The following is a 25,953-nucleotide window of genomic DNA, read 5'->3' as shown; positions in this document are numbered from 1 at the left end:
GTGGTGGGCTGGAGTGAGTTGCCGGGGGGGGGGGGGGGGGGGCGAACTCACTCCAGCCCACCGCCTCGATGACTCCTTCGTGGAAAGAGGTGGGAACCGGCGGACAATCAAACAAAGTTTTAATAACCAAATAAACACAAAACAGCGCGACAGCCCCTCTCGGATGACTGCCGTGCACAAATAAAAAACAAACACAAAATAAAACCCAGGCCTGGTCCTCTCTCGTCCTTCACTGTCATCGCTCCTCTTTTGTATCTTTCCGATCTCCTCCGTGGTTCTTGAGACCGGTGAGTGTTGCTCATTTCCCAATCACTCCACCGGCCTAGCTCTGTTCCCATGGCACTAGGCCCCGCCCCACTCGTCACATTCGTGCAGCCCTAGACTGAACTGTGTTAGTGTCTGTGTGTCATTGAAACGCAAAATTAGCTGCAGCCAAGTGACTTTGTGCGACCCACCTTGTTCCATTCCGTGACCCACGAGTGGGTCGCGACCCACAGTTTGAAAACCCCTGGCATAGCTGTAGCCATATTTACGGTATTCTGCGCGTGAATCATGTGTATTACGGTAGATTAAATAAGGCTCAGCTGGCCCCGTTCTGCTCTGACTGCTGCCCATCAGTGACCGCATCGAGCGTCTCCGGACAGTCCGCTCTTAACCTGCTCTGCCTGGTCATATTTCATACATTTGAGCAATAACATCTAAAGATACAAAGAAAGGATCAAAACGGCAAGATGAGCTCGCTGAATGTGAAGAAGCTGAAAGTGAACGAGCTGAAGGACGAGCTGAAGAAGAGGAGTCTGAGTGATACAGGGCTGAAGGCTGAGCTGATGGAGCGGCTGCAGGCCGCCCTGGATCAGGACGCGCTGTCCACCAACGGAGCTGAGGGAAAGTACGAGGATGGAGACCTCGACGAAGATCTGGCGGGAGAGAGTATGGAGGCTGAGGAGGAGGAGGATGGAGATAACGCGGAGGCTGAGGAGCAGCAGGATGATGACATGGAGGAGGAGGAGGACGCCGGGGTGGATAAATCAGATGAAGATGAAGATGTCCTGCTTAAAGAAGACGATGAGGAGATGGAGAAATTTGACGAGGATGGTGTGGCTCTCGACATGGGCCCTGGCGAGGGTGAGATTACGTGATGAAGCTTGTGCAATTCATATTTTATATATTTGGGCTGCATTGGTAGAATAATTAATTGTGACAGCCGAGAGCATTCAGGATTTGATGTCATTCTCCGGAGCTGGTGCTGCTGGTGTCCCAGCTGTGTTCTTTTGACTTACTCCTCATGCAGTTAACAGAATACTAAACGAAGTCACATTATAGTCATAATAATTGCAAAAGACAAAAATAAATAAATTCAAAAAATATTTTATTGTGTTTTAACATATTTAACTAATTATTTTTTGTTTATTTTTCATTTCTATTTCATTGTATCTCAAAATTTGATATAATATTGCCATATTTATTGGCTACAAATTAAAATCTACTTCTATATTTATGGTCAGCCATACTATTTCTAGTTTTTAGGCATGCAGATGAAAGCTTGTGTAGATGTCATATATCATGCTCCAGGAGATGGTGCCACTGGTGTACTACATGTGTACATTTTACTTTATTTTTATAGATTTAACTTTATAAAGTGTGTCATGCAATCAATCAGTAAACAAACAAATAAATGTGTAAAAAAAATTGTATTAAATTTTTTATTCATTTAATGTTTCTTTTTTTTATTCATCACTGATAATTTATTTGCCCTACATGTTTCAAACTTTAATATTTACGTTAATTGGCTATATGTAAGTTAATTTAAATTAAAAGTAGAACTCTACTTCTATATTTATGGTCAGCATTATTAGTTTTAAAGCATGTAAATGTAAAGCTGGTGTAGATGTTATACAATATATCAAATTGAACGAGAGATTTTTCTGATTCAGAAGAAACTAGTTTTTTTTTCTGTCATGATTTGCATGAAACATTTTCTTTTCAGTTCATAAGTTACTGAATCAAATCAAATGATGTACAAATTTAAAATCCTGACATTTTCAGGCACAAATGGGACCGTTATCTGAGAATGACCCTTAATAGTGAACACTGGTCTTTATTGGCTGAGCATAGGCTCTCGAGGATCTGAGCTGTAACAGGATGCTGAAGACACAAAGGATAAAAACTCCAGATGGAGTCTGTGCTTAATGATCTCAGTTCATTTGTTTTACTCTGTCTGCCCCGAGTATCCAAATGAGGTCCTCATGTTAGGACATTGTTATTCTTTGTCTACATTTAGCAGATGCTGTCTCCCCTTTGAGGTAATGTGAGGTTAGGGGTTCGAGCTCAGTATCTTTCTGGACTACCAGCCTAGAAATGCAACCATTAACCTTTAAATTTAAGTTGTCATTAAATTAATATGAATTCCTATGAGAGGCTATTTATCATCCATATTTACTTCTAAAATGATGGCATATTCCTGATTTTCATTTTGTAATAATTTTGTTCTGTCAACCACATTGCACTCGTAGGGAAAGAGGTGCTTGTGAGTTTTGCCCCTTACTAAATGTGCCTTCAATATTTGCACACACTGTAACACCTTTCTTCAAGATGCATGCAATGTGAATATGAAAATGTGTGTTACTTAGCTCAAAATTGCACAGTTTTGCAGATGTCTTGGCAGCAACCTCCTGTTTGTACCCACTATGCAAACTGCACTGTAATTAAAAACATGAAATACACCTTTCTTTTAAAATACTGGTCATTGCAGTTCATGCACAACCAAAATAACTAGAAATCCTCTAGTAATTATATGGACCATCATGTTACATCATGATGCGTCCAGCTGGGAGGTACGCCTCCTTATGATTTATTGTTTTATTTCCAAAGGAGATGTGGACAAAGACAAGAATGGAGAACAGAAGAATAAGAAGGGTGTAAAGAGGCGCCGAGATGAACATGGAAGGGGCTACTTTGAATTTATTGAAGAAAGCAAATACAGCCGGTAAGAAATGTGCAGTCGTCCTCTGGTACTCCTGAGGTTCCACTGCACCTTAAAGATTTATGAGCAGTTTTGGCAGTAAAGAGCCAAATCTGACATGCTGTTCCACATCAATGCAAAGAAACACACATTTTTACTGACTGTTTAAATGACTTTAAGCCTATAATAAGGGCATCTCTGTCACCTCAGAACAAAGTGGTATCTTTTCCTTAAGAATCATGTTTCTAGGTCAGATCTTGGGCTGTTAAAGGAAGAAAATCTTTATCTGATCATGTTTGTGTGATTTATTTCCTTTAGAAGTTTTGATTAAAGTGATCTGGTGTATTATTATTATTTTGTATGTATCATATTAATATAGTTTTATGTTTATGATGGTTAATTGAATTTAAGTGTGCTTTCATTTATTTATCGATGATGTGTTGTCTTTTCTGGCAAAATTTGACATTTTATGATTAATAATAGATTTTCAGTGTGAAATAATAATAATAATAATAATGTTAAATCAATAAGTAAAAGTGAAAAGTATTTTTACCTTTAAAATATTTCAAATGATATCATATCTTTTTTTATTATTATTATTATTTATGAACTAGTTTATTACCATGTACATGGTTAAGATTGTAGGCTACTATGTGTGTATATCCCAAATTATGGTCACATTTTCATGATTTTTATTTAACAGTTTATTAGAAAATAGTTAATATAAATAAGCAGAATTATTGCGTAAAGCAAATGTTTTACACCGGTAAAAATAGTCTGTTGGAACGTATTTAAAATCCAAAGGGAGCTCAATGGGATCTTCTAACTGAATTTGACTGAATTTCCTAGTTGTTGTTTTTTTGATGGTTCCCTTTAGGGCAAAGTCTCCCCAGCCTCCACTGGAGGAAGAGGACGAAGAGTTTGATGACACTACCGTGTGTTTGGACACCTGTAAGTATGAGGATCCCACACAAATTCTGCTCAGATATAGGTTCAATCAAATAAACTCTGAATAGTGTAACATGCAGATTATATTTCTAAAAAGTCTAAAATGTTCAGTGAGGTTATTAAAAAGTTTAGAGTAGAATATTTGTTCCTCTTAACATTTGCAAACAGGATTTAAAGCCACTATAAAGCTTCAGAAATAAATTGTCCATCTCTTATGTTCCACAGACAACTGTGACCTGCACTTCAAGGTGTCCCGGGATCGGTATAGTGTCTCCTCGCTCACTATGGAGAGCTTTGCTTACCTGTGGGCCGGGGGACAAGCGTCTTACGGTGTGGTGAAGGGCAAGGCTTGCTTCGAAATGAAGGTTAGAGCACTGCCTTAAATTGATCTATACTATTTATAACTGTCCTGTCACGCACTTAGCCTTGTTTTTGCAGATTATTGAGAAGATTCCTGTAAAACACATTTCCAGTAAAGGAATTGAGATTCATGACGTTCTGGTGGGTTGGTCACTGGCCGGTAGCTCTCTTCTGCTAGGTGAGGGTCTTTGATTTCTTGCAGGGATCTATTGGAGTTGATCTAATAAATTCATCATGTCAGATAAGTGTTTTTTTGCCCTATATATATTTACAGGGGAGGAAGTACACTCTTATGGCTTTTCATCTAAGGCCAAGAAAACCTGCAACAGTGTGGCAGAGGACTTTGGGGAGGCTTTTGATGAGAACGATGTTGTGGGTTGCTTTATTGTAAGTATCATTGCTTAGCTTTAAATCTCTGTGCAATTACTAATCGTTTTCATATTGTTAAATTCTGGGGAAATTAAGATTTTATTTATTTGTAAGAAATTAGTAGTTTATATTTTAAGTTCATATTTTAGATAAATGCTGTTCTTTTGAATTTCATATTTGTCAAAGAAGCCTGAAAAATATATCCCTGTATCAGAGCTTCCTCAAAAAATATTAAGCAGCACAACAGTTTTCAACATTAATATTAAAACTGTTTCTTGAGCAGCAATTAGAATGATTTCTGAAGGATCATGTGACACTGAAGACTGGAGTAATGATGCTGAAAATTCAGCTTTGCATCACAGGAATAAATTGAATTTTAAAATATAAAAAATAGAAATCATTTATTTTAAATTCTAAAATTATTTTTTACAATATAACTGTTTTCACTGTATTAACAATTTAATAAATGCAGCATTGGTGAGCATAAGCATCTTAAAAAAATTTAATCTCTATATACATATATATATATATATATATATATATATATATATATATATATATATATATATATATATATATATATATATATATAAAGTAAGAAATAAAGTATTATATATTTATACGATATTTCAATTTCTACAATTTTAATTTCTATTTTTATATATAAATATTTGTTTAATATTTCAATGTTTTAAGTGTCTGTGTACTGTTGGTCACTGTGCAGTACATCATAGTTGCTGTGTTTATTTGGCAGAACTTTGATGGTGAAGAAGTGGAAATTTCCTACTCCAAGAATGGCCAGGATCTGGGAACAGCTTTCACAGCCAGTAAGGATGAGTTGGAGGGAAAGCCGTTCTTCCCTCACGTCCTCTGCCACAACTGTGCGGTTGAGTTCAACTTCGGCCAGCGTGAAACCCCATTTTTCCCCCAACCTGACGGCTTTACGCCCCTGCAGCAGATCCCTGTGTGTGATCGAATCAGAGGACTGAAGGGTCCCGAGACCAAAGAAGACTGTGAGGTTGGTTTCATACCTGAAACACTGACATGATAATTAAAGAGCCTCATCTAAATCTGCTATAAATCTTCAAAGGTCATTGTCATGGTCGGACTGCCTGGATCAGGAAAAACTGAGTGGGTTACAAAGCACACCCAAGCCAATCCTGGAAAATACAACATTCTTGGAACAAACACAATCATAGAGAAGATGATGGTGAGGGCTGACATAAGATCATTTTTTAGACAATATAAACATCATATTCAGTGTTATTTTTATGTTGAAATTCAGATTTCCAGTTTGAAGCGACAGATGAAAGATGTCACAAAGCTGTCAGCAATATCTCAGCGTGCTCCCCTCTTCCTCGGGAAGTTCATCGAGATCGCGGCACGGAAGAAACGCAACTACATACTTGACCAGGTGACTAAATATAATCTCAAGTGTATAAATACTTATCAAAATCAAAGCATATGTGACCCTTGACCACAAAACCAGTCATAAGGGGTCAATTCATTTTATTGAGATCATCTGTAAGCTGAATAAAAAAGCTTTCCATTGATGTATGGTTTATTAGGATTGGACAATATTTGGCTGAGATTCAACTGTTTCAAAATCTGGAATCTGAGGGTTTAAAAAATCTAAATATTGAGGTCCAGGGTCACATATTAGAATCTCTCTTTAAACTTTGCTCTTAATACATTTATTTGTCATGTTATTTCTTCAGTGCATGATCATTATACCATCTGCTGAAAACACTGACCTTTAAATATCTCCCTTTAGACTAATGTATCAGCACCAGCTCAAAGAAGGAAAATGTGCCTGTTTGCTGGTTTCCAGCGTAAAGCAGTGGTAGTCTGTCCGACAGATGAGGAATATATACAGAGGACTCAGAAAAAGGCAGAAACAGATGGCAAAGATGTACCCGAACATGCAGTCCTAAAAATGAAGGGTAAAACTTTTTTCTTGAGCCACCATGCAACTGTGTTATTTTAGTAGTCTTTACATGCTATTATGGTATTTACAAAGTTTTATTAAGTTATATTAAGTTTTGTACCAAATATATAGTTTTTTATTTTATTCCAGTTCTATTTTTATGTAATTTTCAGCTTAAACTTATTTTATTCAAGTTAGTTGTCAGGGCAAAAATAATTTTTATTTATTCTGGTCTTATATTTTATTATTTAAATTTTCTTTTTGAATTTCATTTCAGTAAGTAGTTTTATTAATTAGTTTTTATACTAATTTTAGAAATTTTAATTAACTTTTTTTTTTCAGTTAGTTGCCAGGGACAAATTTAACTTATATGCTTTATTGTTTTTATCTAATATTTTATTTCATTTAATTTAATTTTTACCGTCAAAATTTTTTATTTTAGTTTTACTAATTTTAGCAAATTAATTTTCTCATCTAATATATTATTTTAACCTTTATTATGTTTTTTTTTAAGTTTTAGTTCTAGTAATTTTTGTATTTTAACTTAAAAAAAAAATTCAGTTACAAAAGCAAAATTTATTTTGAAGTTTTATATTTTCTATTTTATTTTATAAAACAAGTTTAAAAGTAATACTTTTAATTTTAGTTGACCATAAAAACACTGGTGTGCAATTCACAAAACTCCCAAAATGCCTCACTATAACACTATAATGTTTTGCAGGAATGTACACGCTGCCTGTGGAAGGTGAGTGCTTCAGTGAAGTGCTTTATGTCGAGCTGCAGAAGGAAGCTGCTACCAAACTTCTTGAAAAGTACAAGGAGGAGAGCAAAAACTCCCTTCCTCCTGAGAAGAAGCCCAACCAGGGAGGGGTTCAACCAAAGAGGGGAGGCACTCGGGGACGAGGAGGCAAAAATCTGTTCAACCGTGGTGGAGGAGGACAGGGTCAGAGGGGAGGACGAGGAGGCTTTCAAAACCGAGGCAACTTTAGGGGTGGTACGCCATTTCAGATGAGCAAAATGTTTCTTTTTACTCCTTATATACTTGTTTGTATAGCAGTATTTGTATAAATTCAATTATAAACTGTTAATTTTTAATTGTTTGTCAGTGCCTGGACCCCGTGGTGGGTCCAGCAGACCACCAAGAGGCTTTCTTCCTCCCCCAGCCTTCCGAGGAGGCTTCAACCGTGGCGGTTTCAACCGCGGCGGTAGGATGCCTAACAGAGGTGGTGCCCCCAGCCCGGGACCTGGACGAGGCAATATGGTTAACATGGGCAACAGAGGAGGAGCCATGAACAGGGGAAACATGGGACGAGGGGGAGGGGCCAACCGGGGCAACTTAAACCAGGTGAGAGATGTGATGTGATGATGTAGACTAGTTTTATGCCTTGTCCAAATACCCACACTTGCGGTCTTTGCAGTTGATCACTTGTGAGGATTTTCAGAAAACTGCAGTTGAAGATTTATTGTGTAGGCAGCGAAACCAGTGATTTTGGCTTGTGATGTCGGAGCCTGTGCGGTTATCTCCGCCTACTGGAAACTTTGTCAGGCTTCTGATTGGCCAAAAATGGCTTTATGGGTAAGAGTATATCGCCACCTGTTGGCTTGGTATGCTCTTGACAGTGCTTCTTCATATCATGCTTTTTCGTCTTCATATGGACGAAGATGTTTTTTTAAATGGAAGGAAAAACTCTGTTTATATAAATACCCTGAGAGTCCAACCTATGGAGCCAAAAGAGTCTCAATAAAGATAAATGCACACACTACATTCACATATGCACACATAGGATTCATACAAAATTTAAAAAGCACAGAAGATTCACAAATGCATACAAAATTCAGAAATACACACACAATTCAGAAATGCAAACAACATTTACAAATGCGCTCAAGATTCACAAATGCACAGGACAAGATTCAGAAATGTATTTCTGATGCACACACACATATATCATGATTTAGAAACTGCTTGCGGTCTGTGAACTTCACTGCATTTGTGTGTGAATTTTGAGACTCCCCTGACTTGGCTCGACACACAAATGCCTTTTTTTAAACAGGGAATGATCTGCAACCAATCAGATATCTACCTTGTTTTAGCCAATCACAATGTCATGCAGCGAACAACTCACTTTCCTCTCGCAGCGAACGACTCACTTTCCTCACGCAGCGAACGATTCACTTTCCTCACGAGTCATGCAGCGAACAACTCACTTTCCTCTCGCAGCGAACGACTCATTTTCCTCACGCAGTGAACGATTCACTTTCCTCACGAGTCACGCAGCGAACGACTCACTTTCCTCACGCAGAGAGCAACTCACTTTCCTCAGCGAACGATTCACTTTCCTCACGCAGCGATCAACTCACTTTCCTAAAGGCAGGCGTACACGGTGCGATTTTTGCTGTTGCACGATTTCGCATGCAATTTTTTTAAATCGTGTGGAAATCGCGTATGATCGTATGGTCGCGGCTCGTATCATTTGCGATGAATTACGAGCCGAGCAGAGTGGCTTACGAGCACTTCCCGACCTCCCGATCATTTTTAAACATGTCTAAAAAGTTTGTGAGCTATCGGTTTGAATTCGTGACATGTGTGCGGTTGAACGAGCCGATTTGTTGATTTATCTGAAGTTGACCAATCACGAACTAGGAAAACCACAGAAGAAGAAACACGAACATGGCAGCGCCACGGCGAATGTGGACTATTGACCAGGAGGATAAACTCGCTGAAGTCTGGCAGGAACAGCGAGCACTGTATGATGTTTCTAGCAACGTGTACCATGCTTTTTAGTTCTCTCTCTCTCGCTCGCTTTCTCTCTCACACACGCATACAGTATGTAGTTTACAGGGACTCTCCAGAGACGTAACGGTATTCTATACTGTATATCCCCATACACTACCTCTATCCATTACGGAAAATGCATGTTTAAAATTTCTATTAAACACCGTATAGTATTTTTTAAAGCCATTTGGTTTACGAGGGCACAGGAATTGGTCACACAAACCATGTTTATATTGTAATACCTATTTCAGATATTTATAAACCTACAAGAACACACACACACAGGGTGACCAAACGTCCGGTTTCCTATTGCTGAAAAATAACATGTACGTGTAGGAAACAGTCACGGCTTGTATCAATATTTTATATGCAGTTATGAGAGAGGGAGAGCAGTTATATTAGGCGCGTTCGACTTGAAGCAGCGCTGCACAGAATGATCACCTACCGCGAGAGCGATTCGAATGCATTGGATATGTGTGCTCTCTTATCGATCTCGCGGTACTTTAATGTCATAACTTCTGTGCGTGCAGCGGTGCTTCAAGTCGAACGCGTCTATCAACTTCGTGCGATTGCTTCTGGAATTCGCAGGTTGTAAAATCGTGTCGTATATCATCTCGTCCGTACGATTTTCAGATAATCTCACTCTTGCCGTGTGCGTGGACATACGATCTTCCGACCATCCGAATTCGCACCGTGTACGCCCGCCTTAAGCGAACGACTCACTTTCCTCACGCAGCCGGAGACCCACTTTTCGCAGTCGGAGAGTCACTTTCCTTTCGCAGCGGACCACTGACTCTCTCTTCATGTAGGGACCGAATATTATAATTAAAGTGACTTCTATATTGCATCCAAAAGAATATTTAGATATATTTAAATATTCAAAAAGGTGTATTTTTTTTTTTACTTTCATTAAAATATTTCAATAAAATGAAATAATTGCCTATTGCAAATTTATGAATCCATGTTAACTTTTTTTCTGCAGTCACTGGGCTATATGTATTGAGACATTTTTAAATTTATATTTTGTAACAAATAATAAAAAATAAACCTGAATTGTAATCAAACATCTGCATTTTCATACAATTTCATAAATAAGTAGGCTATAATATGCCACACCACAGGCATATCTCGCTGTGTGAATGCGTTCATGTGATTGGCTTATAAGTAAACAATCCCCCACGTGGAGTGCATTCTTGTGATTGGCTAAAAGAAGGGAGATATCTGATTGGTTGCAGATCATTCCCTGTTTAAAAAAAGGCATTTGTGTGTCGAGCCAAGTCAGGGGGGTCTCAAAATATGCAGTGAAGTTCACAGACCGTAAGCAGTTTGTAAATCAAGATATATGTGTGTGTGCATCAGAAATACATTTCTGAATCTTGTCCTGTGCATTTGTGAATCTTGAGTGCATTTGTAAATGTTGTTTGTATTTATGAATTGTGTGTGTATTTATGACTTTTGTGTGCATTTATGAATTTTGTATGCATTTGTGAATCTTCTGTGCTTTTTAAATTTTGTGTGTGCATTTGTAAATTTTGTGCGCATTTGTGTATCCTGTGTTTGTATTTATGAATCATGTGTGTGCATGTATGAATCCTGTGTGTGCATATGTGAATGTAGTGTGTGCATTTATCTTTATTGAGACTCTTTTGGCTCCATACCAACCTAACAGAACTGTTACAAGCATATTATGTTTTGTAGTTTATTTTAAAAGTGCATTAAGAGCTTTTTTTTAGCTTTTTTTAAACTACACAAACATTCTGTTTCCACAGAAATTCAGAGGTCGAGGAGGAAATAATCGAGGTTTTAAAAATGGCAACTTTAGCATGAACAAAGCACAAGCTTTCAACCAAAGCTGGCAACAAGGGGTAAGTCCCTCAAAAAACATTTAATATTATTTATATAATGAAGTACAGATATGATTTATTTATATATGATTTCTCAGTTGTTGTTTTTTTTTTTCATATTTGCAAAAACTAGTAAAATGTAATCACATTTCATTCTTTAATTCTCTGTATCTTTGTCTTCATTAGTTCTGGAATCAGAAACCATGGAGTCAGCAGTACCATCCAGGATATTACTGAATGATAGCTCTGATGAACTGATTTCACATTTCATATTGGGAGCTTTCAGAGGTCTACAGGTGACCTGTTACAGTTTTATAAATTAATATTTTATGTTTGTCTTTGACCGCAGGTTCGTATGACATTGCGGTTTAATTCAGGAACCTCAGAATTACTTCAGGTTGGGATGTTTGTCTTTAAAAACTTTCAGGGTTCAGAATTTTATTTAACTAGGCTCATGTAAATCTTTGTGTAGCAGTAAAGCTCCATAACATAAGAGTTGTCAAGGCACTTTGCAGTTATATGAAGAAAATCTGTCCTGCTGCAATAATATTTTTATTTAAAGGAACATGAAACATATAAACTATAAACTAAGATGCTGAAATTTGGAGTAAGTCTTGATAAGGTCTAGTCAGCTTTTGCAGACTGTATAAAGAAAATGGACATTTCAATGACAGTCGTGTAATAATTGTTTGTGTGTGTGTGTGTTTTAAATCTATTAATTGGATTAGAACTGAACTGAATTTAGAAAGTGTTGATTTAAAAGCAGTCCATCGCCTGTACAAAAATGAAGTAGGTGCTAAACAATCTGTATCTGTAAAATCTGTCCAGTGTAGAAAAGCAATGTTGTCTTGTTTTACATGTGTGTTTTCAGTGTGGCTAAATATTTTTGAGGACAAGCAAAGCTTTATAAAACCATTTTCTGTAGGGAACAATAAACATATTTTTTTATTCTTTGCCACTAAAAATAAAAGCAAAAATTATGCTTTTATTGTTGCGGGTTTTGGATATTACTTTTTGTAGTAATTTTGCATTAAGTGCGTTTTATTAAAATAAATGTAATGTATTATTTTGAAATGCGGCTTACTGCTCCTTAATGATTTTAACTTCGGTTGAAAATCCTAACATATTATTATTATTATTATTTTTTTTAAGTGTATGCCTGTTTAACACAACCTTAGATGTGACACCAACTTTTAAAGGCCTGTAAAAATTGGTAGTTTGCTTTAAAATTATAGCAATTAACTAGAATTTTGAACTACATCATCTTACTTTATAAAACATTGATAATAGAATTATTGTATAATAGTGGTGTCTTTATAGTAAAGCTCTCAAATGATGCCAGGATGCCATTGTGGACTGTTAACAATAGACTGATTTTCTAATGCTTTAATGGAAAAATTTTAATTATTGTTACTGCAAACAAATGCAAATATTAACACAGTTATAACATGTTCATAGGTTTCTTTCTTTTATCTAGAATTCCCACAACAGAAACACTATTGCCTAGCTATTAAATTTTAATAATAGGATGATTACTTATCCTTCTGTTTTTCAGTGACTGAAATATGCATCTACATTTTTTTTTTTTTGCAGATAATCTAATGTCAGGATTGTTAAAATCTCCTCAATGTTTATGATACAATGACAAATGTGTTCAACCTATTGTTGGCTAAAGAAATGTCAGATATTCAGAACATATTATGTTACTACTTTAAAAGTACTGTCTGATCTTAACTGAAGCTTGTTTTGATGTTATATTTATTCATGATTAAGGTATTTGGTCAGGTAAGAAATATTCAGTTTAAATCATAACACTTTGTAATGTAGAACTTTATCCTTCTTTCTTTTTATACCTTGCAATGTTTTGTATTACACCTTTAATCAAATGAGAAAAAGATGAGTAACTTATTCCATGCATTCTCTTGGAAATAGATTGTTTTTAAATGATAATAAAGTTTGAAGATAACTCTTTTGTGTATCATATATCTGTCTGTCTGTCTGTCTGTCTATCTATCTATCTATCTAGCTAGCTAGCTAGCTAGGACTAAGCAACTAAGCAAAATTCCAGAAACTATACTATAGGCATATCCATGCAGAAATATAACACTCAAGCACTCTGTTTATGTATAGCTCTGCCTCTGCCAGATGAATAAGATGTAGTTACACTGAAACCAGATCCATTCATGCCAGGCTGTTTGCTGAGTCAAGCACAATCCCTTTGAGGAGCAAATATCACATTTCATGCCTGTTTGTAAATTTTTTAACAACATTACAAAATCCTTCAGTGTGCTATTACATCTTTAAATACGTATGTATGTATGCGTAGTGGTCTGTAACCAATTAGATGTTGGACTTTTATTATGAAACAAAACGATCGGATATGATTCAGCTCTTATAGACGGTTTCAACGGTAACAACATAAACAAATGTTACTGCGCATGCGCGCTTTTGCGGACCTAACTTAACTTCCGGTAGACTTCCAAATAGAATCAATAACAACAGCCAAGTCTTGGGGGATTAAACTTTTTGTTGCAGTGTCCTTATATGACCGGTAAACTTCCAATTGCTTTAGCTAACTATCATAAACAAACATTACTTTTCTGGTCCCTTTTGTACAAACACAATTTTTCTCCCAGTAGGTGTTTTATATGGAACAATAGTAATATCATTCATAATAAAAAATCTTTGTACATGGAGAATTGGGTCCAACACAACATTTTAATTGTTAACCAACTAATTGACAAAAATGGGCAATTTTACTCCTACCCTAATTTTATTTCAAAATATGGTTTATTTGTAAATGAAAAAGAATTTAACAAAGTAATTAAGGCTATTCCTAATGGCATACTAATATTAAACAAATTTTCAGATGTAGATATCAATAATACATCTTTACAAAATCCTCAACTCTTTGTAAATGGTCTCTCTTTATTTGATAAAGGTTTTAATAACAACTTTATAAGAAACTCCTTTAATGTTGGATCCAGTCCTCCATGTAAATCAAAGTGGCTTAAACCTTATTGTATATCTTGGCGTAACATTTGGACTATGCCCTATAAGTTTATTATTTCTAATAAAGTCAAAGAAGTAATGTACAAAATTATTCATAGATGCTATCCTGTAAATGCAACCATTAGTAGATATATTCACGCTGTTTGTGATAAGTGCACTTTTTGTAATACATCACTTGAAGACATTGAACATTTATTTTTATATTGCCCTTTTTCTATTTCTTTTTGGACTGACTTTAAAATGGATATGACAAAAAAATTGAACAAATGTCTTAATTTAGACCCTCATGACATTTTACTTTGTTTCCAAAACCCATCTTTTTCTGAAAAACAAAATTATATAATTAATCTTTTTATCATTTTGGCGAAATTTTATATTCATAAGACAAAAATAATTCAAAAGAAACCCTCCTATATTGCCTTCTATAACACTGATCTAACAATATATTTTGAAACTCTCTTAAACATGAGATCACAAAATAAAAAGCTTATAAAAACAATACAAATATTAAAGCTTTTCAAATACATATAACTGCCCTGATATGTTATACTTATATTTTTGTAATTGCTCTTATGTTTATGTTTATTTTTTTATTTTTTTTGTTTTTCTGGTAAAATATTTTGAGCTGTATTGTTAATACTTTGTAACCTTTCTTTTTTTTTTGTATTGTACTGAAATGTTTTTGTACTTGAACTGACTAAATAAAAAAAAAAACAACAACAGCCAAGTCCCTCTAGAGTAGATATTTTTTCATAACAAACAAGATATGTTTGCTGCGTGGATCAGGAGGACTTAATGAAAATGCTTATTCATTCTTTGCCAGCAGGAGATGTTTTAAAGCACAGACATAAAACACGAGAAATAGAGGTTTCCCCAGTAACAGCTGTTAAACAAAGCAGAGCTGGTACGCTCAAACGCTGCTTTATCAGGCATATAACACGCAAGTCTTCCTTCAGAAATACAGCGATATAAAAACACCTGTGCCTCGTTTTGATATTTAAACATATAAATGTACGGAATTATTATTATTAAACGTGCAGTGTAACGTTACTCATGTTTATTCAACGAAGCCTTTTTGAAAATCGATCAGTTTTAAAATTGTGGCGAGTCTCCAAAAATAAATAAATGTATGGAAAACACATCCCGCAGCACAACCATCTGAGCCCAACTTCAGTCTACTCATCACCTTGACTTTAACTGCGTTTGTAGACGGCACCGCTAGGCAGACCAATATACACAACACAGACCGGAAGTTAACTTAGGTCCAGGCGCGTGCGCCCGATGAAACCGTCTATAAGAGCCACTGAGGGGAAAGTGACATTGGGAGGCAAATACACAAGTGTTCTACAGTCTATCGTTCTTCCTCCAGAGGGCGCTAGCCGGCTCAAATATCCCAAACCCATATTAACCCCCATTAAAACCTCATAACGTTTTTTTATTATTATTATTATTTAAACAATTTAAATTACAATAAAGTAAATCTATCTATTACATACCCTTATTTTTTATTTACCAAACTTTTTTTTAAACTTCAAATCTTCAATAAAAGAATCTCTATAACATGATTATATTTTGATTGGTCCATCCGAATAGCGCGGAGAAAAGTAACAAATACCACGTGACAACGAGTCTACGTGGTCTTTTAATAGCAGTCCGAATAGTAATATTTAATGCAATACCTAAATGACAAATACACAGTTTAGGTAACAACTAAGTAATTATAGAGAGAGAGAGATAGAGAGAGACAGAGAGAGCTTAGCTGTGCTTATATTGAAATACTCACGCCATTCTATCCTCTTATATTTCTATTCTTAGAAAAAACATCCGCCCCCTGATTCATCATTACATACTCGCTCAGGAAGAAAGAGAGGAGGCAGGAGTGTGTTCATACATCTGCAATGGCCATTGAGCTGCGCTCTGGTGTCAAATATGGCTCGTTTCTGTCACTTGCAGTGGTGTTGGTGGCGTATTGGTTCCGCTCGCCGGACAGCTCGGTTCTGGACGACAGACTGGACGCGGTTCTGTCTTCACTGCTGCGCGCCGAGCGGAAAGTGGGCATGAACGGCGTGTCCAGACCGCGAGTGGCTATAGGTACAGAGTACAGACTTTTGAGTGCACTTAACAGCATGCAACAAATAATTATGATATGCAGTGCATAGGCTTTATTGGAATAAATTCTGCAGTTCTCAAAGTTCAAAATATGTAAATATTATGACATTACTTTGTATTTTTTTTTTAGATAAACTCATTATTTAAAAAAATAGATTTATAATTGAACTTTAATAATAAAATATTAACTAATTGACGTAATAATACAGTTATACCTTTATATACTAGATTTGGGTAAAGTATGCATTTTGCAATTTTGCATTTCTCAAAACAAGACAAATGTATGTAATAAAGTTGTATTTTTAAATTAACAATTATACACATTTAATGTAATAATATGTATTGATTTTTATTTTTAATTATTTTTAAGTTTGTATTAATTATTTACAGTACACTAATAATTATTCATTTTAACCAGGGTTATAGTAAACTAAAACTAAAAATGTAAAAAAATAAAATAAATAATAATAATAATGAAAGTGAAGTGACATTCAGCCAAGTATGGTGAAGGTGGAGAGAGAACTGTACATGCACTCCCCCCACCTACAATTCCTGCCGGCCCGAGACCCGAACTCACAACCTTTCGATTGCCAAACTGACTCCCTAACCATTAGGCCACGACTTCCCCTATTATTATAATAATAATAATAAAAAAAAAACTTGCTGAAAGAAAATAATTTAAACTTGTTTAATTTCATTTAGTTGCCAAGGAAATGTTTCTAATTTGTATTTATTTGAATTTTATGTAAATAAAAAACAACTTATTGAAACTATGTAAACATATATAAAAAATAAAAATGACATAAAAACAAAATAAAACTACAAACATTTTAAATGAAATTATAATAAAACAGAATATATATATATATATATATATATATATATATATATATATAAATTAAAACTATAATAGTATCCTAATTGTACTAAAATAACTCTAATTTTTACAAATAGCAGCTAATTGTTTATAATCAGTTTGCCACATTTTTCTTGGTGTTTCCTATCCGCAACTGCACATGTTACTATTTTATCTGATAATATGGCTTGTTTTGCTTCTGAGGATTGTTATCTTAAAGGATCAAGCCTAAGCTGATGTTCTTTTTTTTGTTGGTTTACACTATAGAAACAAGTGCTGAGTACTTGTGAGGTAAAACAACTTAGACAACCAGGTTTCAGCCTTGTTTACCAAAAGTCTTCAATCATTAACCTGAGTCACATACACAACCCATTGCAGTACTATTATTTTACTTGTTGCTTAGATTATAGTTAATGCAATCGGAACCCTTGATTGAATCTTTGTTGATTGGATTGATAATCAATCAGCTAAAGTTCTGTATGCATTGAGTCAGTTAAATTAACATGATCACTGATTTCATTGGCATCTGTCAGTCTGTTGCACTCTGCTTTAGTCTGTAGTCAACTATGCATGGCATCGAATCCAGTTTGTTCAGATATTGTATGACCTATGATTTATATGCGTTTTGTTAGATAGTCAGGTTCAAAGATTAATTTTTTTGTAATATTAGATTATTTCGAGTGTGTCATCTCACTGTCTCTTATCAGGTTTTGGCGGCTGTGTGGATATCATAGTTGATGGAGTGACACTGCTGAACAAAATGGGTTTGAAGCCGACAGACCAGCCCCTCCATCATGACTACATAGAGAACGCCGAGCAGCTGGCACAGAGTTTCGCTTACTTTTTCTCCCCTGGAGCTGCTTCAGAGTAAGTGAGAGACGTTCAAGCATGTTCACAAAGCCCTCAGGACTGTACAGACTGGGCAATGTATCATAATACAGCTGTTGTGATTTATTTCATTTGAAGCCAATTAAATTGTTTTACAAGTTTGCATAGCTTAACTGATTGCAATCTTCCATTTTGTGTTAGTTGATAATTAACAGTTGCAATTAAAACTAATTAACTGGTTTCAAGGTGAATTTAGTGAGTTCCCCATTAATTTACACTGGTAATCACAGATGTAGGTCATTACATTAACTATAAACAGCTAATGTTACACAACCACAAAGTGTTACATAAATGAAATAATATTAAATATTGAAATATTAAATATATTCATTTCAAGGGATAGTTCATCCAAAAACAAGTTCCAACTTACACTCAGGCCATTTAATGTAGATGAGTTCAGAACAGATTTGGAGAAATCTAGCATTACATCAGTTGCTCACCAGTGAATGGGTGCCGTCAGAAGTCCAAACAGCTGATAAAAACATCACAATAATCCACAAGTAATCCATGAGTCCATTAATAAACATCATGAGAAATGGAAAACTGTGTTTGTAATACAAAATCAATTTTTAAGAGGTTTTAAACTTTAAATTGTTGTTTATAAATCAGTCCTCTATCTAATATTGCTTTTTCCAGTGAAAATGAATCAGGAGAGAAAGACGCACTGTTTGAAAGCAAAAAGAGGAGAACAGATGGGATGGACTTTTCCACTGGAGGAAGCATTATTATGGATTGGCATTTTGTCCAAAATTTATTTTGAAGTTAAAATGCTTTAATTATGGATTTGTTTCTTACAAACATGCAGTTTTTCACTTCATAAGATGTCATTTGATGGACTGGAGTGGTGTGGGTTACTTGTGGATTGTTGTGATGTTTTTATCAGACTCTCATTCTGACGGCACCCATTCACTGCAGAGGATCCATTGGTGAGCAAGTGATGTAATGCTACTTTCTCCAAATCTGTTCTGATGACGAAACAAACCTGTCTACATTTTGGATGCAGGGTGCACAAATGTTCTGTAACTTTCATGTTTGGGTGAACTGTTCCTTTAAAGCGTTAAGATGAAATTCGTCAGACCCTCTTAGTTTTGTTGTGCTGGCAATATGGCAACTGCGTCCTGCAACAGAATTCACACTTGAGAGCGGAATGACAGGCTTCTCAAGATAATATTGCAGTTATGTTGAGACGCTGCATAGTGCTGTTTGAGCCGTGTCTGAGTGGGGTGTAATTTACAGTTACTACTGCCAAAGTGACACAGAAGCATTTGGAGACGTGAGTGCTTCTGGTTCTCGTTTAGATAATAACCATCAATCATAGTGGCATTTTTCTTTTCATTCTTTTCGGCTAGAGAGCCTTTTAAACTTGCAGATTCTGTAAAAGCTTTTGAAGTGTGTTTTGTACAAAAATATGTTGAAATTGCAGTTGTCATAACACCGCTATTAAAACAGTGGTCATTTTTTGAACAATGATCCAGTGAAAGTCCAACCATTAAAAAATTGTTAATTATAATTAAATGCAATGAAAATTGCACTTTTTATTTGTGACCCCGGACCTCAAAACCGGTCTTAAGTCACTTGAGTATATTTTTAGCAATTGCCAAAAAAAAAACCTTGTATGGGTCAAAATTATACATTTTTCTTTTATGTCAAAAGTTATTAGGATGTTAAGTATAGATCATGTTCCATGAATATATATTGTAAATCTCCTACTGTAAACATATCAAAACTTAATTTTTGAAGAACTTCATTTGGACAACTTTAAAGTTGATTTTCTCAGTATTTAGATTTTTTTTCACCCTCAGATTCCAGATTTTCAGATAGCTGTATCTCAGCCAAATATTGTCCGATACTAATAAACAAAACGTCAATGGAAAGCTTATTTATTAAAAATTGTGGTCCAGGGTCACATATAAGACTTAACTTGACTCAATATTTACTTTTTGTGGAACTAACAATGTGCATGGAAACGAAACAAAAAATGTGTTGACCTACACTAGCTAATCTGTAATTACTAATGCATAAAAATGGCATGGTACATGCATAAAGCTAAAAACAACAGTTTAATGTAAACAGTGAGTGTTAACTGCTCTCCCATCATCAGGCACCTGCAGTGTTTGTTATTCAGCTGACTGTGTTTTTGTTCTTTTCTGTAGGAGGTTTGTGATGAATGACACACTCTTCAGTGAGCTGGTAGAGGCTTCTCGAGAGTTACCAGGAAACAGGTGGTCAATAGGAGGAAATGCACCTGTCATGGCCAGCAGGATGGCGCTGGAAGGATGTGATGTGCTTTTAGGGGGCAGTTTCAGCACCGATTTTACAGATATCCTCTCACAGCGCATCACAGGTGCTGTAATGCTCTTACTTTCAGCTTTATGCTAAAAGCCTTATCTATTCAACATTGTAAATATAACAAAAATGCTTTAAAATCTGAACTTCCTTGTTCATCATTGCAATTAATTATTTTGTCTCTCCTCAGTGGCTGGAAACACAGTGGATGAGCCAGACATCCACCTGATCCTGGAGTATCCCACAGGTGCCACATGGGGGCCGTACACCTCCCGAAGGGCCAACAGGTTGGCTGATTTACTTTCAGATTTTATATCTTAACTGTACTTTCAGTTGAAAGTGTCTGTGAGTGTTTGAAGTGTTTTTTTTTCTTGCATTGCTGTAGGTATATTGTCCATAGCGATGATCATAATCCATATCTGGACTCCATGGAGCAATTTCAGGAGAAGCTGAACAGCTTCAAACCAGATCTGCTTGTTGTAGGAGGACTACAGATGATGGACAACTTCCCTTTCAAACAAGGTAAGTGAATGAAGACATACAAGGGCAATAATTAACTTTCATTAATAACATTTTAAAACATTATTGCATAATGCTCAACAAATCAGTATTTAATTCACTTTCAAATAACAATATAAAACTTTTTATTTATGTATTTTAATAATTATAAACGTCATGTGTGGATCAGTGGCAGTTTGGAGGTAAACTTATCTCTGTACCGTCACATGGTGAGATTAGCATGTTTTCCCAGCTGCCCCTGGGAAAGTAGACTGACTGTAACAACTCGAAGTGACTTGTTTTCTTTTCCGTCTACCTTAGAGGGAAATGAGTTTTTCCAATATTTGCTGTACATTTTCACAGCTTGGTAACTGTTGGCAATCTGTGTTTTAAGTAATCTTTAGACCTAAAGGTGAAAATGCTTAAAGTGTTTTGCTAATTGCAGCTGGATATAAAGAGTAATAAAACAAAGATTGTAGGAGTACATTTTATAAGCGAATACTAGTTTCATGTTTAATTAATTGAGAGATTTGCTTCAAAGTAAAAACTTTTCAGTGTGTAAAAACATTCTTTAAAGTTGTAAATAAAAAATTAGAAATTGAGTATATTTCGCAAGAAATTACTATTTCAGTCTTTTACTTCAAAATGTAGTCATAAAAACTAGTGATTTCTGAGTGAATGTTGTTTTTATGCCATTTTTTTTCAGTGTACTTCACTCTTAATCTTCCCTTAACCATTTAACTATAGGGATGTAATGCTTCATTCAACTCAAGATGTGATATGAATCACAATACAGATTCTCCGATATTATTTTCTTACAATTTTGTTTTAACAGAATGAGATTTAAGGCAAATTATAAATGAAAAAGTGTATTTTTATTATAAGTCAGATAACATGCAGCAGATTTAAATATGTCAAATAACAAAACTGAAATGTTACAACATAAATATTACAAATAAAAGAAATTTAAGCTTAGGCTTTGTCTGTCCTCTTTCCATTTAAACTTAGAGCCATTCACTGCATTTTAATCACGGTCCAAACAAAGATCCCTGAGCAGTTTCTGATTTTAAATTAGATTGTATAATTTTGAAATTTGAAGCAAAAACAGAATAGTCTGACATTAGCTTTGTGAAACTATAGTACACACAACATCTAAAAGAAACATAAACAGCAGACAAGCTGAATGAGATGCAAATTCACTCTCTGACAGCAGGTGGCGCTTATGGAACAGCAGCGATACAGTGTTTCCTTGGTTACAGCTCTAAACAAAGCAGCACTACGTTTATAAATGCTTCTTTATTATGCATTATTCAAAGGCAGTCAATTCCCCATAGAGATATAATTGGTGGTGGGAGTTTATATAAATGTATCGTGATTAATTTAACATCTCAACCGACTTGAATTCAGACGACTTCAGTTGGTTCATTAATTAGGAGATTCTATAATAACTCTCTGTTTTCTATAGGTGAGCGTGAGGCTCTGCTGGGAAAGCTGGCGAAGATGTTGTCCTCTGCGTCCCCGCAGACCGCTGTCCATTTCGAGATGGCCAGCTTCGTAGATGAGAAATTGATGTCAGATCTCCTAGAGTTTGTTCTTCCTCACGCCGACTCGTTAGGCATGAACGAGCAGGAGCTGCCGAACCTCCTGAGCCTTTTCCGTGGCAGCAACTTGACCGTGCTTTCCGACCCCAACCCACGCGTAGCTACAGTGCTGGACCAGATGCGAGAACTCTACCGCCTGGTAAACCAGCGCCACCAGGAGGCTGGAACGGGTCGGCCGCTCACACGTCTTCATGTCCACACACTGGCTTTCCAGGCCATCATCGTCAAACGTGGCTCCAAGTGGAAGAACACGATGTCGGCCACAGCCAAAGCATCTCTGACCGCCAACCGGCACGTCTGCGGCTCGCCAGACATCGATCTCAGTAAAGCCCGGCTAATCATGGACGAATCGTTCTCCGTTAGCAGGCAAGAAGGAAGTCCGAGAATTCCACTCAAGGAATCTCGACCAATTTCCTGCTGGGATGAGGACGGCTATGAGGTTTGCGTGGCTCCTGTGCTGGTGTGCACTGAGGTGTACCAGACTGCTGGAGGAGGAGACAACATCTCTGCTGCTGGGCTTGTACTACAGATCTGAACAGGAGTCTTTTTTTTTTTGTATTATTTAATTTTTTTGGGAAACACATCAAGACAGATTGTGTGCAATACAAACGTTGGGTCCAGCTAATATAAAGTAAGGTGAATCTCACAAAACCTGTCAACAACATATCCACATTGTATTTCGCCCTTAAATCACAAGAAACAAATGGGAGATTTTGCTTTTATTCATTTTTTGAAATTGATAATTTTATAAATATTATTTTCTTAACAATTAAGCACATTTTTTTAATCTAATTCCCATTTCTGCGTTGTCTTTGTGCTGATTTTTAAATTACATTTAAAAATTAATAACATTTAATTACATTTAAAAATTTAATTACATAAAATAAATCATTTTACTACAGTATTTTTTATTGTAATATAGTAAATAATACTGTTTTATAGTAATGAGAATATAATGAAAATGCAATGTCATGTCATTACATACATGAAAATGTGCCTAATTGTCATGAAAATAATGTGTCAATGCCATCATTTTAAAAAATAATAATAATTTAATTACGCAAAATATCATTTTTGATTTTTTTGTGTGAAATATGATCTGGATACTTCATAATGAGATTCACAGAGTTATCCCACCTATAAGTCATATGTTTTTGCTTTCTCTTTGTTTTTCTTGACTCCTATCCAGAACCTTTATGTCTTAAAATGGCTTCGTAATCATTCACTTCACGCACATTAATCAAACGGGGGTCAGTAGTCTTGAAATAATATGCAGAAGAATTTATGAGCACCCAGAACTCATTATATCATGACTGAAATAAATCAATGCAGATGCACAGTAGCCTGCTATGTTAATATCAAATGGAAATGAAGATAAATTTAGCATGACTGAAGTGCTATGGGGTCCATATTTTACCTAACATCCTATCCCAACTATCCTCATTGATGGGATATTATTGCTTGCTTGTTTTATGCTCCACCCACTGAAGTCTGTAGCAGCATCATATTCCACTTTAGCACAAGGGATTGAGCAGTTACACATTATCACAAACATGGAAACAATTTGAATTAAACAACAAACACCTTTTAATTAAGGGAACATGGCTTGATTTTTAACTCTAGGGAAGTGGAATGTTTTAAGGATAGTAATTTTAGCTTGTGTGGGTGTATCTCATGAGAGAACATGTCCCAATCATATTTCACCCCAAAATTAAAAGATATAAATATATGATAGTAATCTCAAATTGAAAATAATTGGAATTTCAAGTAAAACTCGTCAAAAAAAAAGACATAATGCTAAAAAAGGAGAGGTGTGTCATTTCTCTGCCTTTAGCATTGTAATAATCAAATGTTTATTTTTAATTTTATTTTATTTTACAGTTTGACCTGGCCATGCTTTCATGAGATTCACCTTAGTACTTTAGTTATGTTTGTGTTCGAATGAGGAACTATTCTTGGAATGGATGCAATAGGAAGCCAAAACCACTTATTTCCTCATGTATTTATGTAGTGTTTTTACCTCGCAGAAATATAATATCTGTTGTAATCCTAGTTTTGGTGTAATATAGTGTAATCATCTCTTTTAACAGATTCAGAAGCATCTAAGCAAATCTGGGCCCTGACTTCCTTGCAGTCACATCTTCCATTAGTCACCCTGAGTGCAAATTATTCCCTACCTCCTGTGCCTATAAAAATATACCCAGCTTAATTGATGTCCATCAAGATTATGTTGTATACCTGCATTTATTTATGCGATGGGTACATTAGAGCTCTTGGCTGTGCTAGTGTAACCCGGTATCGGACAGGAGATGGATGTCAAAGATGTCCCACCCTAAGAGAGATATCAGAGTGAGTGCTTTAAAACGCTCGCCAGCTGATATATGAAATATGTCTCAGGGATTACAGTAGCCTGGATGTCTAAGATCCACAACACTTGAGTTTGAACCAATTTATCTGTGACAGAGAGCAGCTGGTGTGATTCTAGATGAGATCTGAGCCTGTAGCATACTGACCAACCGAAGGTCCGGTCGATTTGAAGAATCTTTTCTGTGGAAAAACAGCAATAGATGCTTTTGTTGTGAATGTGATTCATGTTTTAAATCATAACGTCATAATTCAAGAGGGATTTAGGTGATTGATAATAAGGGTTTATGCATGTATGAAGCAGTTGTAGCATTGGAATTGTTTATTACAGGGTGGTGGAAGAGTATTGAATGTTGTGCTGGAAATGAGTTATGAAATGCCTTTATCTCTTTCTTTCCTTCTTTTGTCTTGGTCCTGTGTGGTCTGTCAGTAACAGCTGTTCTGAAGGGAAAAGACTCATTTTTGAATGACTTTGGATTTGTATGTAATAAAATATTACATTCCATTTATGGTACACTGCTGTGTATTTCTGATTATTTTATTGACTTTCAGTTATTTCAGTTAGAATATTTCGGAAACGTTGAGGTTAAATCAACAGCCTTGGGTTGGTTTTTGAAAGTTTCTTACTGTTTAGGAGAATTTCATATATTTAGAAATACTGTGGGGTTCAAAAAGTCTGCCTGTGAAAGTCTGAAATTCTTTTTCTTTTGATCCTGAAACATTTAGGGTTTTAGGATAGATAGATAGATAGATAGATAGATAGATAGATAGATAGATAGATAGATAGATAGATAGATAGATAGATAGATAGATGCATGCATGTATTTAAAAAATATATGCTACGTTTATATATTATTTATATATGATATAATTTATATGAATATAAATATATACATGTAAATATTTTCAAAATATGTTTACACACACACACACACACGTTATGTTAACAAAAACGTTTATTTTGGATGCGATTCATCGTTTGAAAGCACTAATTAAATTATTAAAATCTATAGAAAGATCGTGTTAGATGTGTAAAAAAAGATGCACAAAGTAAGCCTATGTCTGAAACTGCTAAATGTATATACTTACATTAATATATATTTATATAAAAAGGACAACTTTATTATGTACACACTCTGGTATTGTGTTAATT

The 25,953-nt window shown here is 35.4% G+C and overlaps 2 protein-coding genes across 2 annotated transcripts; both read left to right on the top strand.

The window, feature by feature from the left end:
* The first annotated feature begins 577 nt into the window (after positions 1-577).
* LOC132112476 (heterogeneous nuclear ribonucleoprotein U-like) lies at positions 578-11,452 on the top strand. The gene is made up of 14 exons (XM_059519962.1): positions 578-1,125; positions 2,872-2,986; positions 3,840-3,913; positions 4,136-4,275; positions 4,349-4,448; positions 4,545-4,657; positions 5,394-5,657; positions 5,730-5,849; positions 5,925-6,053; positions 6,414-6,582; positions 7,288-7,560; positions 7,673-7,911; positions 11,112-11,207; positions 11,373-11,452. Exons 1-14 carry the CDS (start codon positions 732-734, stop codon positions 11,421-11,423), a joined length of 2,277 nt encoding a protein of 758 aa, XP_059375945.1. The 5' UTR covers positions 578-731; the 3' UTR covers positions 11,424-11,452.
* A 4,571-nt stretch (positions 11,453-16,023) lies between these two features.
* LOC132112474 (ADP-dependent glucokinase-like) lies at positions 16,024-25,314 on the top strand. The gene is made up of 6 exons (XM_059519961.1): positions 16,024-16,289; positions 17,871-18,030; positions 20,205-20,395; positions 20,528-20,624; positions 20,723-20,859; positions 22,301-25,314. The coding sequence occupies exons 1-6, from the start codon at positions 16,097-16,099 to the stop codon at positions 22,969-22,971; spliced, it is 1,449 nt and encodes a 482-aa protein (XP_059375944.1). The 5' UTR covers positions 16,024-16,096; the 3' UTR covers positions 22,972-25,314.
* Positions 25,315-25,953: the final 639 nt, after the last annotated feature.

Source organism: Carassius carassius, chromosome 32 (genome assembly GCF_963082965.1).
Source record: "Carassius carassius chromosome 32, fCarCar2.1, whole genome shotgun sequence".
Classification (NCBI taxonomy): Eukaryota; Metazoa; Chordata; class Actinopteri; order Cypriniformes; family Cyprinidae; genus Carassius; species Carassius carassius.
Note: the sequence above shows the minus strand (reverse complement) of the source record. Positions and strands in the feature narration are given on the sequence as shown.